The sequence below is a fragment of the Pristiophorus japonicus genome, chromosome 21 (assembly GCF_044704955.1).
Source record: "Pristiophorus japonicus isolate sPriJap1 chromosome 21, sPriJap1.hap1, whole genome shotgun sequence".
In the NCBI taxonomy this organism is placed as follows: domain Eukaryota; kingdom Metazoa; phylum Chordata; class Chondrichthyes; family Pristiophoridae; genus Pristiophorus; species Pristiophorus japonicus.
In genome coordinates this window covers 83,230,108-83,247,042 of record NC_091997.1, presented here as the reverse complement: position 1 = coordinate 83,247,042, position 16,935 = coordinate 83,230,108, and the positions used below count along the sequence as shown (strand labels likewise).

Below are 16,935 nucleotides of genomic sequence, written 5' to 3'. Positions count from 1 at the left end.
TGCCCCTCCTAAATGGCCCAGCGAGCTGCTCCGTTGTAAGGGCAATTAGGGATGGGCAATAAATGCTGGCCTTGTCACCGATGTCCACATCCCATGAATGAATAAAAGAAAAATGGCAAGGGGCTGAACACCCTAGTCCTATGTTCCTGGATGGCATACTAATCTAATTTTTAAGGTATAATTCTCTACTTATCAATTTTCTTGGCAATCTGTTGGAGCGGAGATTCAGTTCTGATGAGTTTAATTTTGTTCCCAGTTTGCTCATGCTGCCCAGTCTCGGTCTTAGTCTGTAGGATATGCACATAAATAGATTTAACCTGCATGTAATTGTTGGGAGTCTGCGTGAGATTGGCTTTAGTATAGAATTTCTAACTATCTCTCATTTTTGAAGACAGGAAAAGGTTGTATTTATATAGCACCTTTCACAACCTCGGGGGGGGGGGGGGGGTCCAAAGCGCTTCACAGCCAATGAAGTGCAGCAGTGCAGTCACTTCTTGTAATGTAGGCAACGCGGCAGCCAATTTGCGCACAGCAAGCTCCCACAAACAGTAATGTGATAATGACCAGATAATCAGTTTTAGTGATGTTGGTTGAGGGATAAATATTGGCCAGGACACCGGGGAGAACTCCTGCTCCTCGTCAAAATAATTAACCTGGGATCTTTTACGTCCATCTGAGGAGTCAGACAGGGCCTTGGTTTAACGTCTCATCCGAAAGACGGCACCCCCTATAGTACAGCCTTCCTCAGCATTGCACTGAAGTGTCAGCCTGGATTATGGGTTCAAGTCTTTGGAGAAAGGACTTGAGCCCACACCTTTCTGACAGAGATGAGAGTGCTATCCAGTACACCATGCTCGGATGCAGTTCATTGCATCTTGTGCTGAGACACGGCAATGATTTGAATTCTTCAAATCCCTCTAAATTGAATTGCCAATTTTTTCCTAATTTAATGGCGGGAGTGGGTGTGGGGCATGGCGGGAGTGGTGGGGTGGGGGGGCGAGAGAAAGAAAAAGCAGCAATCAAACTTTAGACTCCTAGTGGAACTGTTCTCCTCAAACTGACTTGCTGACTGGTCACATGTAGCTGGTACCTTAACTGCTTTATTCCCCCCAAGTCATAGAATCATAGAAATTCGTGTCTGCGCCGGCCGACTGAGTTACCCAGCCTAATCCCACTTTCCAGCTCTTGGTCCGTAGCCTTTTTGGTTACCACACTTCAAGTGCACATCCAAGTACTTTTTAAATGTGGTGAGAGTTTCTGCTCTACCACCTATTCAGGCAGTGAGTTCCAGACCCCCACCACCTTCTGGGTGAAGACATTTCCCCTCAACTTCCCACATTACAACAGTGACTACACTCCAAAAGTACTTCATTGGCTGTAAAGCACTTTTTGAGACGTCCGGTGGTCGTGAAAGGTGCTAAATTGAATCCAAGTCTATTTTCTTTCTCGAATCCCCTTTAAACCTCCTACCAATTACTTTAAATCTATGTCCCCTGGTTGTTGACCCCTCTGCTAAGGGAAATAGGTTCTTCCTATCCACTCTATCTAGGCCCCTCATAATTTTATACACCTCAATCAGGTCTCCCCTCAGCCTCCTCTGTTTCAAAGACAACAAACCTCGTGGGGGGGTCTTATCTCTGTGTCTTTTCCCAGTTTGCTGGCGCTCGAGCATGCTCACTATAAGCAGATGCAGTGACTAACACTCTCCTGATGCACATAAATGCATGTGCATATTTTAGTGAGGTTGTGTTTCAACCTCCCTTTCCTCACCATCTGAGCAGGTCTGTGAATTGAGGTTCAGTGTGTAGGAAGGCCTATATGTAGCATAGACAGGGGGAAATGTGATGCACGAGTGCTCTTAAAAGGAAAAATCCTCAATGTAAAAACTTCTCCACAAACTATCGAAGACTAGCGAATACCCATACTGTATAAGGAAGATCTTGGTTTGCAGACACCTGGCTGCTACACCTGTGGTATGTAATCTATCTTTTTTTGTATTTATAGCAAACTCCAGAGATAGAACATGATCCTAGCTCATTTACTCAGTACTGCAGTTCATTACATCTTGTGCCGAGACACGGCAGTGACTTTAATTCTTCATCACTAAGGGGATTTTCAAGATGCCAGCTAATTCAATCCTGGAGAGAGGTGAGAGGCCGCTCTCAGTAGCCCACTCGGGAAATCCTGCAACATATTCTGTATTAGTTACATATAATCCTCTGTGTGGTGAGAAGCACGCACTTAGAGCTATGTGTGTCTGTGTGTCTCGGTGCATTGGGGATTCTACATAATGAATTGAATTTTCACTTTATTCATATCTTCAGTGCGGTGTAGAAATGTTTGCACAAAAGAAGCATCAATGCTCCATTTAGAGCCAGTAACTGACAATCCGCCTCAATGAAATCGGCATTATATATATCTCAAATTACACAATTGGAGGCCACTAAATTGAATCAAACAGTACAATGGAAACTTGCTAGGAGAGCTGAAAACACGACTCCTGGAAGTACTTAAGGTAGGGATTATACACAAACCAAATAATCTTTACACCTGTTTATGTAAATATGTGGCATATACTGTACCAACTAGGGAGCAGTGGAAGTCGGAATTTACTCCATTAGAGAGGAGGAATTTGCTAAATTAGTTTTGCATTTTATCTCAACTGAAAGCACATTGAGAAAAACTCTTTTATAGACAATGCAGAGATGGTAACTTTCTACATCAATACTTGAAATCCAAGTTAGCTTAAATTGCAAATTTGACTTAATTACACCGTCATTCATTTCAATAGATCACACCCACACACACAGCCCTCTCCGACACCTTAGTCTGCTGCAGTGGAATCAAATTTGGGATTTAACACAAGCCGGTCTGGAAATCTGAACTAAAACCAGACAATACTGGAAACACTCAGCAGGTCAGACGGCGTCTGGAGAGAGAAACGGCGTTAACGTTTTAGCTCGATGACCTTTCATCATTGGGATTTAACACTTGGAATCGTGAAAGATTAGTGTACTAAATAGGGCAGTGTTATTCCCGGTCGGTAATCCACTGTGTTGCACCTGGGATAGTGTGTGACTCGTGTACTAAATAGAGCAGTGTTATATTTAGTAACCCATTGCATATTGAAATTCAATAATCCTTCGTCAAAAAACATCATGACATATCAACCAAATGGAGTGTCTTTCCGATCAATGTTCTCTGAGGCACCGTAAGGTAGTGATGTTAGACTTGATGTTTATGATTGAAAATCGTGCTTTTCAATGTATACGTTAGTTGAAAAAGAAAGATAAGATGTGTATGGTGACTTATAATGAACACAATTCTTTCTTGGTTCAGGTTATAAAATTGTCATTTGAACACTGTTCTTTCACCTCTGTTAAACAAAGTTGAGTTCCTCCTTAAATGTTGCAATGGGCGTTGCCTCAAAGGCTGAGCTATACAGACCACGTCGATCGCGGGTTTAACCCCCCCAGCCTGTGCTGATTTCAGCTGGGGCAGTGGTCTGGGGGTGCTACAGTTAAGCTAAGCATTCTGAAGTCGGGTCAAAGAAAGCTTTGCTCCTGGAAAAGCAGGCCATTTGGTGAAGGCAGGCCTGGCTGTGGCTTAGCCCCCTGGTCAAATAGCTCGTGGTTAGGGGGTCACATTATAAACCGTGTCCAGTTGGGCATGGGGACTGTAGGGTGACCAGTTGCCGTGGAACTGTAATGCAGTCAGCAGTTCACCCCTTCAGGAGAAGAGGGGTAACACACTGCTGAGACGGAGTGCAGAAACTGTAGCGGTGCCAACAGGTTGTTCCTTGGCACTGGCTGCCGGATTGCAGAGAGGCACTGATCAAACTAAAGTGCTGGGGTGCTGGCTGATGCTAGGGAGGAGCTGCAACAGGCAGAAGGGAAAATGCTGGAGTCCATTATTAAGGAAGCAGTTGCAGGACATTTGGAGAAGCATAATTTAGTCAGGCAGAGTCAGCATGGATTTATGAAGGGGAAGTCATGTTTGACAAATTTGCTGGAGTTCTTTGAGGATGTAATGATCAGGGCGGATAAGGGGGAACCAGTGGATGTAGTGTATTTGGATTTCCAGAAGGCATTCGATAAAGGTACAACATAAAAGGTTACTGCACATGATGAAAGTTCACGGGGTTGGGGGTAATATATTAGCATGGAGAGAGGATTGGCTAACTAACAGAAAACAGAGTCGGGATAAATGGGTCTTTTTCAGGTTGACTAACAGTAACTAGTGGGGTGCCGCAGGGATCGGTGCTGGGGCCTCAACTATTTACAATCTATATTTATGATTTGGATGAAGGGACCGAGTGTAATGTAGCCGAGTGTCGTGTAACTTTTGCTGATGATACAAAGGTGGGTGGGAAAGCAAGTTGTGAGGAGTACACAAAAAATCTGCAAAGGGATATAGACAAGTTAAGGGAGTGGGTAAAAATTTGGCAGATTGAGTATAATGTGGGAAAGTGTGAGGTTATCCACTTTGGCAGAAAAAATAAAAAAGCAAATTATTATTTAAATGGAGAAAAATTACAAAATGCTGCAGTACAAAGGGACCTGGGGGCCCTTCTGCATGAAACACAAAAAGTTACTATGCAAGTACAGCAAGTAATCAGGAAGGCAAATGGAATGTTGCCCTTTATTGCAAGGGGGATAGAGTATAAAAGCAGAGAAGTCCTGCTACAACTGTACAGGGTATTGGTGAGGCCACACCTGACCACCTTATTTAAGGAGGGATATACTTGCATTGTAGGCTGTTCGGAGAAAGTTCACAAGTTGATTCCGGAGATGAGGGGGTTGACTTGTGAAGAAAGGTTGAGCAAGTTGGGCCTGTATTCATTGGAGTTCAGAAGAATGAGCGGTGATCTTATAGAGACATAAAAGATAATGAGGAGGTCGACAAGGTAGATGCAGAGAGGATGTTTCTACTCATTGAGGAATCTTGAACTAGGGGGCATAGTTTTAGAATAAGGGGTCACCCATTTAAAATTGAGACGAGGAGGAATTTCTTCTCTTGAGGGTTGAGAATCTCTGGAATTCTGTGCCCCAGAGAGCTGTGGAGGCTGGGTCATTGAATATATTTAAGGCAGAGCTAGACAGATCTTGGAGTGATAAGGAAGTACAGGGTTATGGGGAGCTGGCAGTGGAGCTGAGCCCATGATCAGATCAGGCATGATCTTATTGAATGGTGGAGCAGGCTCGAGGGGCCGAATGACCTATTCCTATTTCTTATGTTCTTGAGGGGAGGTACAGTATCTACTCTAGAGAGAGCGAAGAAGCATCAACCCACATCCTTTTCATCCAGCATTCTGATTAGAGCAATGTAGAGGCTTGGGAACAGCCCATTGCTCTGCCCCCTCAGTGGGAATGTTGTCGGGGAAGGGGGTGGGTTAAAGAGGAGTAGCAATTGGGAACAAACCGTCATTCTGCAGAAAGCAGGTTTGGAAATTAACGCAGTTTTTTAAAAAATTGTGCCAACCGGCAGCTTCTGACAAAAGTGTAAGAATTGGGTTTGACTCGAATCAAAAACATTACAAGGCCCTGCACAAGACCCTGAGCTGCACTCAGAATTGAGCTAATCTGAAACAACCCCACGAAAAGAGCCTTTCTCATGATCCACAGCGAGTCCCCTTCCTCTTCCGTTATGTCTAACTCATGAAAATGGCTTGACTTTCTACAGGGACCTGGAAAGATTCCTTCCGAACCACGTGCCTCGAGTCTTGGGGATACCGCAGTAATTGCTGTGTGCACAAGACAAACCCCTGCTAGAATTGTCAGTGCTTGGGAACACCCTCATCGCCTGCGTAAGCCCCCTGAGGATGCATCTCAGGAACTGTGTGCTACCTGGAAGGGCAGAGTCCTCCTCCCAACTATACTCACTGAATAGGAAGCAGCTGTGGGGCAGATGGTACTTGGTATTTGACAATACATTGCAGTGCTTCCATGTTATTTAGGCTCGCTTTAGTTGTTAGACAATACACAGTAACTGAGAGCAGCCATTCTCCATCACAAGCTTAAAATATATCTGCCTGTGCAGCGATTTGTGATGTCTGCCCTGTGATGTGGGGTGTCCCACAGAGCGAGGTGGTTTCATTTTTCTCCCAAAGTGCTGCTTTCAAAGTGAAAATCTGAGCTGTCTACAGTTTTCCTGAACTTCCACAGAGACATTATTGTCATGTATTTGCTTCATGGGTTCTTTGTTTAAGAATTCATGGCAACACATTGCTATTAAGACATTGCCATTTTGACTTTTAGGGGAAGCTGAAACAAATGTTCATCTCTCCAATGCTTGCTCTAAATGGCGATATATCCCACGAAGGCCCTGGAATTTCATACCCTTTTGCTGCACGTGGTTTGACTTGGTCCTGGACTGCAGGGTCTTAGTATTTGTGCTGTTGGTTGGACAGAAATGAGTCACTCAGGATTTTATTTTGCAGGAATCTGAAAGCAGGCTGTGGTCTTATGTCTATCCTAACAAGTACTCTGAGCAGCAAAAAGCAGAAGAGGAAAGGTGGAAAGAAGCGGAGCGTGACCGGAAATTTAAAGAAGAAAGCTCGTCTCGAATAAGAAGCAAAGAGATAGCAGTCAAAGAGGAGAGCAAAGACGCCATGTGCTTGGAGTCCCGTTCAGCCTCACTGGAAGAGTGCCGATCCGTTGGGAAAGATCCCAGATCAGGACTTCATATTCCTGTGTCCTCTTCCATGGTTCAGCACCCATCTTACATGCCATATGTCCATGGCTACCCTTATGGAAAGCCTTATGAATCGCCCCACCCGGGATTTCGAGGGGTGACACCAATGATGATGCAGAATTATCCAGGTAAAGGCATAGGTTCATTTGTCGCTGTCGGGTATCGGGGTGAGTCACCAACAGATTATTCAAATCCAGCCACTAATTGATCCTAACCTCGCTACCTACTGAAACAAGAGCAAACCAGTAGTGTAGCTAGCAATTGTTTTTTGATGATGTTTAAGTGAATGGAGGGCCTTGGGCAGTAAGAGCCATTTTATGAATGAGTGTCTTTATGGCTGATAAAAGTTGAATGAGAACCATTGTCAGATCCTAGATTCTGAAGGTAAGCATCCATTTAGATGCTGTTTTTTTTTCTTGTACATTCTCAGGACGTGGACCTCACTGGCAGGACCACCTTTTATTGCCCATCACGAGATGCTGTGAGAAGCTGCTAGACATTCTCCTTGAACCGCTTTAGTGGTTTGATACAAGTGACTTTGTGGGGCCGTTATAAGAGTGAACCACTCTGGTGTGGGTCTGGAGTCACATCTTATTGTATGGGGTATATATAGGCAGGACCAGGAAAGGATGGCAGCTTTCCTTCCCTCAAGCACATTAATGAATCAGATGGGTTTTTACTTCAATCCAGTAGTTTCATGGTCACTTTTACTGCTGACTTTTTTATGGTGTGATTTGAACTAGTGTTCTCTGGATTGCTAGCTCATATACACTACTGTATCTCTGATCCCATTCTTAGAAATCCAACGTTTGATTCAAGAAAGGTTGATGCAGAACAGATTTTGAATGTTGTTAGCGCAGGCTATGTAGATGGTATTCCAATGTGTTTGTGGCACTGTGTCACTCTGTTGCATGTGGAGACCCAACATGGTGTACCTACCTCAGCACAGTGGGGTGTACAGTTAAAGTCCCAACATTGCTGAGCTCCTAACCTCGGCTGCATCACCATGGGGAGGTGCAGGCAGAAACCAATCAGTTCGAGGAGAGTCATCATCTCATCACTGTAGTGGACCTTCGAGCAAAGGAGAATGTCGGAGGGGCTCACAGAAAGGAGAATGTAATCGAGGGAGACAGATTATGGGCTCATTGCCCTTGCAGCTAAGGTGTTGACGAAGGTCCTCTCTGCCAAAGTGGGGGGGGGAAGGGCTAAGAGTGCACTGTAAGAAGTCTCAACTTTTCACCCTGTTAATCACTAAGATGAAGGAATAGAAAGTTGTTTATCTAAGTTTTCAGATCACACAAAGTTGGGAGAGACGACAGTGAGTAGTGCTTGATTAAGTGAATGGAGGACTGTGGACAGTAAGAGCCATTTCATGAATGAGTGCCTTTGTGGTCGATAAAAGTTGAATGAGAACCATTGGTAGATCCTTGATTCTGAAGGCGAGCATCCATTTCGATGCACTTTTTTCTTGCACATTCCTGGGACGTGGATCTCTCGGGCAAGCTGCCATTTATTACCCATCCCTAGACACCGAGAGAAGGTGGTGGGGCATAGAACAATTAAGTGAGTGGGCAAAGCTATGGCAGATGGAGTTCAAGGTGAATAAGTGTGAGGTCATCCAATTTGGACCCAAGAAAGATAAATCCGAGTACTTTGTAAATGGGGAGAAATTAGGAACTAGAGGAGCCAAGAGATTTGGGAGTTCAAGTACACATTCCATGAAAACCCAGTAGTCAGGTACAAAGAGCAAACCAATGTTGGCCTTTTAGCTCAAGGGGGCTGGAATATAAAAGGGGAGGAAGTTATGTTTCAGTTGTATAGAGCCTCAGTTATACCCCACGAGGGCACCACCCCTCAGGAAGGATATATTGGCCTTGGAGTGGCTGCAGCGTAGGTTCACTAGAATGATACCGGGGCTTAGAGGGTTACATTATGAGGACCGGTTGTATAAACACGACTTGTATTCCCGCGAGTCTTGAAGATTGAGGGGTGACTGATCCAAGTATTTTAAAAGGATTCGATCGGATAGATACAGAGAAACTGTTTCCTCTAGGAACAGGAGAAGGCCATTCAGCCCCTCGATCCTGCTCCTCCATTCAAATAGATCGTGGCTGATCTCCACCTCAACTTAATTTACTCCCCTTCGCTCCACTTACCTTATTAGCCCACCAGAGCAGGCTCGAGAGGCTGAATGGCTGACTTTGCTAAGAGCACCACATCAGATGGAACTAAATCAGGCAGAGTGTGTGTATTGCTGGACGATTTTCTAGAGGTTCTGGAGTCTGGATCCAGGGAGACCCCATTGGCATCACATGAACTAAATATAACTAGTGTGTGGTATTGAGAGATCAGTAAGAAAACTCACTGTTTCAAAAAAATTATTAAAACCAAAGTAAACTTTGTCTTCCCCCCCAAAAGAAGAAAGACTTGGATTTATATAGCGCCTTTCATGACCACCGGACATCTCAAAGTGCTTTACAGCCAATGAAGTACTAAAAGAAGGTCTTAAAATACTGTGTGTGTGTGTATATGAAGTATATATGACTGATTTAGATTGGCATTTATGAGGTACAGGCTGTAGTTAAGACTCTTGCTGTTATGCCCATCTCTCTCCAGATCCGATTAGTGTAGCTGTATAGTTAGGTTATGAGTTGGTGCTTTTTTTCCTGATTGATTTGGATCATCTTCTGCCTTTCAGGGTCGTATCTGTCCTCGGGATTCTCTTTCTCTCCGTACGCGAATAAGGTTCCAGGGCATGATGACAGCGATCGAGCCCATGGGAGCCCTGGTGTGGGCAGCAAACCAAGCTCCGAATCCATGGCCCTAGACATCCTGCAGCAGCATGCCAGTCAGTACAAGAGCAGGTCACCAACGGTAAGTAAGCAAGGCCTGAGAACAACGCTCGCCTCTGTCTGTGGGGATGCAGCAGTCTATGTGATACCAGTAAAAACAGCTCAACCAAATTGGCCCCTCATTACTAACCATTTTTGAGACTGGATGAGATATTTCCATGCTGCTTCAGTGCAGAATCCATATAATTCTCCAAACGTTTAATGAGATATGGCAATGTGCACTTCTCTGCATGTTAACATGATCAGGTCTGTTCATAACTATCTAATCTGTGTTGTAATTGATGGCTCATCCGCTGATGACTTTTACATAACATAAGCGATAGGAGTAGGAGTAGGCCATTTGGCCCCTGAGCCTGCTCCGCCATTCAATAAGTTCATGGCTGATCCGATCATGGACTCAGCTCCATTTCCCTGCCCGCGCCCCATAACCCTTGACTCCCTTATCGCTCAAACATCTGTCTATTTCTACCTTAAATATATTTAATGACCCAGCCTCCACAGCTCTCTGGAACAGAGAATTCCATAGATTTACAACCCTCAGAGAAGAAATTTCTCCTCATCTCAGTTTTAAATGGGTTGCCCCTTATTCTAAGACTATGTCCCCTAGTTTTAGTCTCCCCTATGTCTTCTCTGCATCCTTTTCTGCAAACTCTGGGTTCTGTGCTCTTTCCCCACTGTATTCCTCGTCCATAATCAATGATCTTCACTCATCCAATCTGATCGCCCCCTTTCCTGTTGATTCCACTCTACATTTATCTAATTTCTCCAGATTGCATTCTCAGTGCATACAGCCTTCGTTCCTTTCATGGTGCTGTGGCTGAATATCAACACCTTGATGTCCTCTTGGCTCTTAACAGGCAGTAAAATATTGATCCATTCAATTATTCACAAACAGTTTTCTTATTTCCTGCCACTTCTTGCCCTTGATGGCTCCTTCACCAGTTAACATTCTCGCTATCCCAAATGCCTCCATTTCTAAAACTGGCTCCAAGAAGCTCGATTTCCTCTTTGTGCCCAGCACCTTTCCCCTCAGCAACTTTGTTCTCTAGTTGCCCATGTCCTAACTTGCACCAAGTCCCGCTCACCCATCACCCCCTGTGCTCGCTCACCTACATTGGCTTCCAGTTAAGCAATGTCTCGATTTCAAAGTTCTCATCCTTATTTTCAAATCCCTCCATGGCCTCGCCCCTCCCTTTCTCTGTAATCTCCTAAACCCCCCCCCCCCCCCCGGAGATATCTGCGCTCCTCTAATTCTGCCTCCCTGAGCATCCCTGATTGTAATCACTCAACCATTGCTGGCCAATGCCTTCTATTGCCTCGGCCGCAAATTCTGGAACTCCCTTTCTAAACCTCTCCACCTCTCCACCTCTCTACCTCTCTGTCCTCTTTCAAGACGTTCCTTAAAACCAACTTTTTGACCAAGCTTTTGGTCACCTGCGCTAACTTCGACTTATGTGGCTCGGTGTCAAATTTTTATCGCATAATACTCCTGTGAAGCGCCTTGGGATGTTTCACTACGTTAAAGGCGCTATATAAATACAAGTTGTTGTATAAGGCGCAGGTCTGTCCAATACTTCTCCCAAGACTCTTCTAACTCCTCTCTCGCTCTCCTGGATAAGATATAAGAAAGAGCTTGTCATCTGACAGGTGCCCCTTCTCTCACCACTTGCCTCCAACCCCACTGTCACAACCTTTCTTGTCGCTCCCTAATACTACAACTACAATGATTTCCCCCCATTATTCCTCATAAACTCCAAATAGGCTGCCTTAAACACTGCCTCCACTGTGTTGAAATTTAAGCTTATTGCTGTCTTCTGCTCTTGTCACTCTGCGGCCACACCTATGTAACTCCCTACCCTCCGTCTTTCATTCTTCCTGCAATCCACGGGCTTTGAAAACCAAGCTTAGTGTCATCCAGTAATTATTTCTTCATTTGCTTAGTGTTCTCTCCATGGTGTCCTGCGCTTGAATCCTTCACACATCTTTCTCAATTAAAAAATCAATCCTGAATGCTTCATTGGAGTCTGTTCACTGCTGTTGGTGGCATCATAATCTGTAAATATAAATTAAACCAGTTAAAACATTCAACCAGTTTCATAATGTGACAGCTCACATCCTTCTCTAAGTAAACCTGTCATTCCTGCCTCTAACACAGTTGTGCTGTGCTTATGTCATCGACCTACGAAATAATAGCACTGATAAAAGAAATAGGATGGGTAATCTGCTGATTATAAAACATTCACAATTTTATTTGGCCAGTTACTGTTTTTTTTGGCCAGATTTATTGTTTTTTTTAAATGTACAACTGCCAAAATCTCAACCTTGCCTCCATCCTCAAATTGTCATCAATTCAGCCCTCGTACTGTGTGAACATAAGAAATAGGAGCAGGATTCGGCCATTTGGTCCCTCGAGCCTGCTCCGCCATTTAATAAGATCATGGCTGATCTGATCATGGACTCAGCTCCACTTCCCTGCCCGCTCCCCATAACCCCTTATCGCTCAAAAATCTGTCCATCTCCGCCTTAAATATATTCAATGACCCAGCCTCCACAGCTCTCTGGGGCAGAGAATTCCACAGATTTACAACCCTCAGAGAAGAAATTCCTCCTCATCTCCGATTTAAATGAGATTACAAGGCTAGCTGGTTGGATATGTAGATGTCCCACTGAGTCTGAGTGTTTAAGTCTGAGTGGCATGCCGCACAGTTAGATACCGATATGGGAGTATGTGCTGGAACGTGGAAAATACAAAACCGAGCAGAGCTCAGTCTAGAACCCCACTGAGCTCCAGTATTGGCTCAGATTATTGCATACTATTTAACCCTGTGTGCTCAGCGCTGTTGTGGCTCTGCTAAATCATAAATTAGAGCAACATGAACAAATATTTAAAAATGTTATTCTAAGTTGTACATACAGTAGACTCGCACAGCTCTGCAACTTGTGGTTTGAATCCAGCTCAGATTTTTATCTATACCTGAACTGGGCAGAAAGCACTGCGTTTTGTTAGATTAAAATGCCTTTCTATCTTATGACCACACTGTTTTTGAAAGTTAGTGATGATAGAATGGAGTTTTGCAATTTTAGATTATCAAAATCATTAAGCCGCCACTCTCTTTTTTTTTTAATTAAAAAAAAAGTGCTCTGAAGTTGAAACGTGGATGGGAGTGTCATTAACGCAGACCGATGGGAACATCTTCAGTCTGTCGGGTATACATGATTCAAATGGAACTTGTTTGGGCCTTGTCAGCCTGCTCCATAGGTCTACGATACTACAACAGTCTGCAGTTCGCTCAGCTGGCCTGGGAATGGAACCGACCCATTGGTTGCTCTTATGAGGCTGGGTTTAAAGCGCAGGGTTGAGACAGAAACCGAGCTATGCCTGGCCATACTACACCTGAGCTGGAAGGGTTCTCGTCCCTGGCACCGGCATCCCTCACTTCGATGACTATGGGAATTGATTGAAAAATATACATTAAAGAGTGATTTGGTACAGACACGATGGGCCAAATGGCGGCCTCCTGTGCTGTAACTTTCTGTGGTGTTGTACACAGTGTGTGAAACATTGTACTTTGTAATGTGCTGTTCCATATCTGGATGTGCGCTGTTTGTCGGTCGCTGGTAAGGGCACACTGTTGCCCTTGAGAGGTAAAGAACTTGACTTTATTTAGTGTCTTACCATGCTCTCGGGATTGCCAAAGCCCTCCACAGCCGATTGATTACCTCGTGAAGTGTGCCCGCGGTTATCTCAACAAGTGCTGCAGCCAGTTTGCGCATAGCAAGATCCCACGAGCAGCAATTAAGAGGGACGACTAGTTAGCCTGTTTATCGGCCAGGGCACCAAGCAAACTTTCCCTGCTCTACTTCAAATAGCACCATAATATCTTTTACGCCCACATAGTCAGGTCCTCAGTTTAACACCTCATTCAAAAGAGGACAGCTCCGACAGTGCAGCACTCCCTCAGTACTGCACCGCACCAGCAGCCTAGCTTATTTGTTCCAGTCCTAGAGTGGGGCTTAAATCTACAGCCTCTCCATTCTGAGACAAGTGTGATACCAACTGAACCAAACTGGCACTTGGCCAAGATGTGTGCGATATTAATGTGTACATTTCCCCTCAAATCTAGACGAGTGAGAAACCGCCTCATGAAAGAGAACGAGGAGAGCGAGAGATTGATAAAGAGCGACCCCGTTCTTCGCCATCCCAGCGACAGATCGCCTCACATCACCACCTCGGGATGGGGTACCAATTGCTTCCAGGACAATATGACCTCCCATATGCAACAGGTAGGGCCCAGCTGGCATATTGTGTCCAATTCTGGGCACCGCACTTTTAGAAAGGACGAGGAGGTTTTGGAGAGGGTACAGAAGAGATTTAGGTTCTTAGGCATAAGGGATTACAGTTATGTGGATAGACTGGAGAAGCTGGGATTGTTCTCCTTGGAGCAAAGAAGGCTGAGGAGATTGTGTTACCGTGCCTTAAAAATACTGACAGTTCTTGATTTGGTTAGGAGATTTAATAGAAGTGTTTAAAATCATGGCAGGTTTAGACGGAGTAAATAAGGAGAAACGGTTTCCAGTGGCTGAAGGGTCGGTAACCAGGGGCCACAGATTTAAGGTAATTGGTGAGAGGCGACATGAGGAACAAGTGGTTAGGATTGGAAAGCACTGCCTGAGGGTGGTGGATACAGATTCAATAGTAGCTTTCGAAAGGGAATTAGATAAATACTTGAAGGAGAATAAATTGTGGGGAGATGGGGAAAGAGTAATGGAGTGGGACTAACTTGAAAGAGCCATTGCAGACTCGATGGGCCGAATGGCCTTCTGTGTGCTGTACTATACCATTCCATGAAGAATGAGCGGCAGTAACAGTTAATGTGAAATAGTTATATTTAGAATGTGTCAATAGAGTGCAGTAATCCTGAGACATGAGGGAAATGTTGCAGCTAGAGCAGGAAGTCCACGGAGTGAGAATGAATGACTATATCTGCTGGATCTCCCCTTCATGCCTGCCAAGCTCCACACAAGCATACAGTCCCACTGCTGGGTTTGTGATGTTTATTGCAAGTCAGAATGTCCTTAAGGTGAAGTTCCTGAACTAAAGAATGGTATACTCTCTCATATTACTGTACAAAAGTGCTGGATATCAAATTTGTAGTTTGCTCCACTGGGACTTTGTTCAGTGGAAGTTCCTGGAATGATTTGGCCCTTTGGGATGTTATACAATTCAAAATGAATGGGAAATGATTCAGAATTCTATTAAAGAAGCATTCATTCATTCCACTCTTACAGTAGCTTATGGTCCCCGTCATTCCCACACAGTTGACTGGCAACCCGAAATAAACACAGGAGTAGGTCATTCGGCGCCTCGAGTCTGTTCCACCATTCAATGACTGATCTGTGCCCTAACCCCATGTACCTGCCTTTGGCCCATATCCCTTTAATAGCTTTGGTTTCCAGAAATCTTTCAATCTCCGATTTAAAATTTAAAATTGACCCAGCATCAGGTTTCCCTTTATTGAAATTCATAGCACACAGGGTGGTTTATAGAAACCTAGAAATTTACAGCGTAAAAGGAGTCCATTTCAGCCCATCGTGTCCGTGCCGGCCGACAAAGATTCGCACGGCCCTCGGTCAGCAGCCCTGAAGGTTACATATAAACCCATGAACAATGGCGGAAAGGCTAAGAGCACCCAGCCCAACCAGTCCGCCTCACACAACTGTGACACCCCTTACACTGAAACATTCTACACTTCACCCCAACCGGAGCCATGTGATCTCCTGGGAGAGGCAAAAACCAGATAAAAAACCCAGGCCAATTTAGGGAGAAAAAATCTGGGAAAATTCCTCTCCGACCCATCCAGGCAATCAAAACTAGTCTAGGAGATCTCCCTGGCCGTATTCGATTCCCTGCAGTACTTACCATTATATCTGCTCCGTCCAACAAAAGGTCATCCAGTCTAATCCCAATTACCAGCTCTAGGTCCATAACCCTGCAGGTTACAGCACTTAAAGTGCCCATCTAACCATCTCTTAAAAGTGGTGAGGGTTTCTGCATCCACCACTCTTCCAGGCAGCGAGATCCAGATCCCCACAACCCTCTGCGTAAAGAAGCCCCCTCCTCAAATCCCCTCTAAACCTTCCACCAACCACCTTAAAACTATGCCCCCTCGTAATAGACCCCTCCACCAATGGAAATAGACCCTTACTATCCACTATGTTCAGGCCCTTCAATATTTTGTACACCTCAATGAGGTCTCCTCTCAACCTCCTTTGTTCCAATGAGAACAAACCCAGCCTATCCAATCTGTCCTCATAACTAAGATTCTCCATTCCAGGCAGCATCCTAGTAAATCTCCTCTGCACCCTCTCTAGTGCAATCATGTCCTTCCTGTAATACGGCGACCAGAACTGCACGCAGTACTCCAGCTGTGGCCTAACCAAAGTATTATACAATTTAAGCAGAACCTCCCTGCTCTTATATTCTATGCCTCGGCCAATAAAGGCAAGCATTCCGTATGCCTTCTTAATCACCTTATCCACCTGGCCTGCTACTTTCAGGAATCTGTGGACAAGCACTCCAAGGTCTTTGCGTGCCATCACTCCCAGCCCCAGCTTGTCCTGCTCAAAAGGTCCATCGAAACTATTCCTCTGCTGACTTGCTTCTTTGTTGCAGACACCTGCCTATCTTCAGCTGTCTTGGCCTCTTCCGTCATCTCCTGGACTGAGAGGATCGGAGAGCAATTTATCAGAGTATTTTTTCTCGTGTTGGCCCTGGGTTTTTTTCCTTTTTTTTTTGCCTCTCCCAGAATGGGAGCGTTTGGTTAGGGGAGGTGGGGTTGCAGGGAATGTGTGGGGGGGAGAAGTGGGGGATTGGGGAGAAAGGTGTGTGTGTGTGTGGAGGAGGGGAGGTGTGTGTGTGTGTGGAGGAGGGGAGGTGTGTGTGTGTGTGGAGGAGGGGAGGTGTGTGTGTGTGTGGAGGGGGGAGGTGTGTGTGTGTGTGGGGGGGAGTGTGTGTGTGTGGGGGGAGGTGTGTGTGTGTGTGGGGGGGGGGGTGTGTGTGTGTGGGGGGGAGGTGTGTGTGTGTGTGGGGGGGAGGTGTGTGTGTGTGGGGGGAGGTGTGTTGTGGGGGGAGTGTGTGTGTGTGGGGGGAGGTGTGTGTGTGTGGGGGGGAGGTGTGTGTGTGGGGGGGGAGGTGTGTGTGTGGGGGGGAGGTGTGGTGTGGGGGGGAGGTGTGTGTGTGTGGGGGGGAGGTGTGTGTGTGTGGGGGAGGTGTGTGTGTGTGGGGGGAGGTGTGTGTGTGTGGGGGGAGGTGTGTGTGTGGGGGGGGGAGGTGTGTGAGTGTGGGGGGAGGTGTGTGTTGGGGGGGAGGGGTTAGGTGTGTGTATGTGGG

General features: G+C 45.5%; 1 protein-coding gene across 2 annotated transcripts in view; it reads left to right on the top strand.

The window, feature by feature from the left end:
* The window catches only part of LOC139234149 (zinc finger protein 609-like), a 181,049-nt gene extending 166,620 nt beyond the window's left edge, over positions 1-14,429 (top strand). Inside the window, exons 5-8 of one of the 2 annotated variants that reach the window (XM_070865137.1) lie at positions 2,005-2,148; positions 6,440-6,821; positions 9,392-9,567; positions 13,670-14,429. In XM_070865137.1, the coding sequence (XP_070721238.1) occupies positions 2,005-2,148; positions 6,440-6,821; positions 9,392-9,567; positions 13,670-13,879 (912 nt within the window). In that variant the 3' untranslated portion in view covers positions 13,880-14,429. The remainder of the gene's footprint in view (positions 1-2,004; positions 2,149-6,439; positions 6,822-9,391; positions 9,568-13,669) is intronic. The other variant, XM_070865138.1, reaches the window with a different exon arrangement.
* Positions 14,430-16,935: the final 2,506 nt, after the last annotated feature.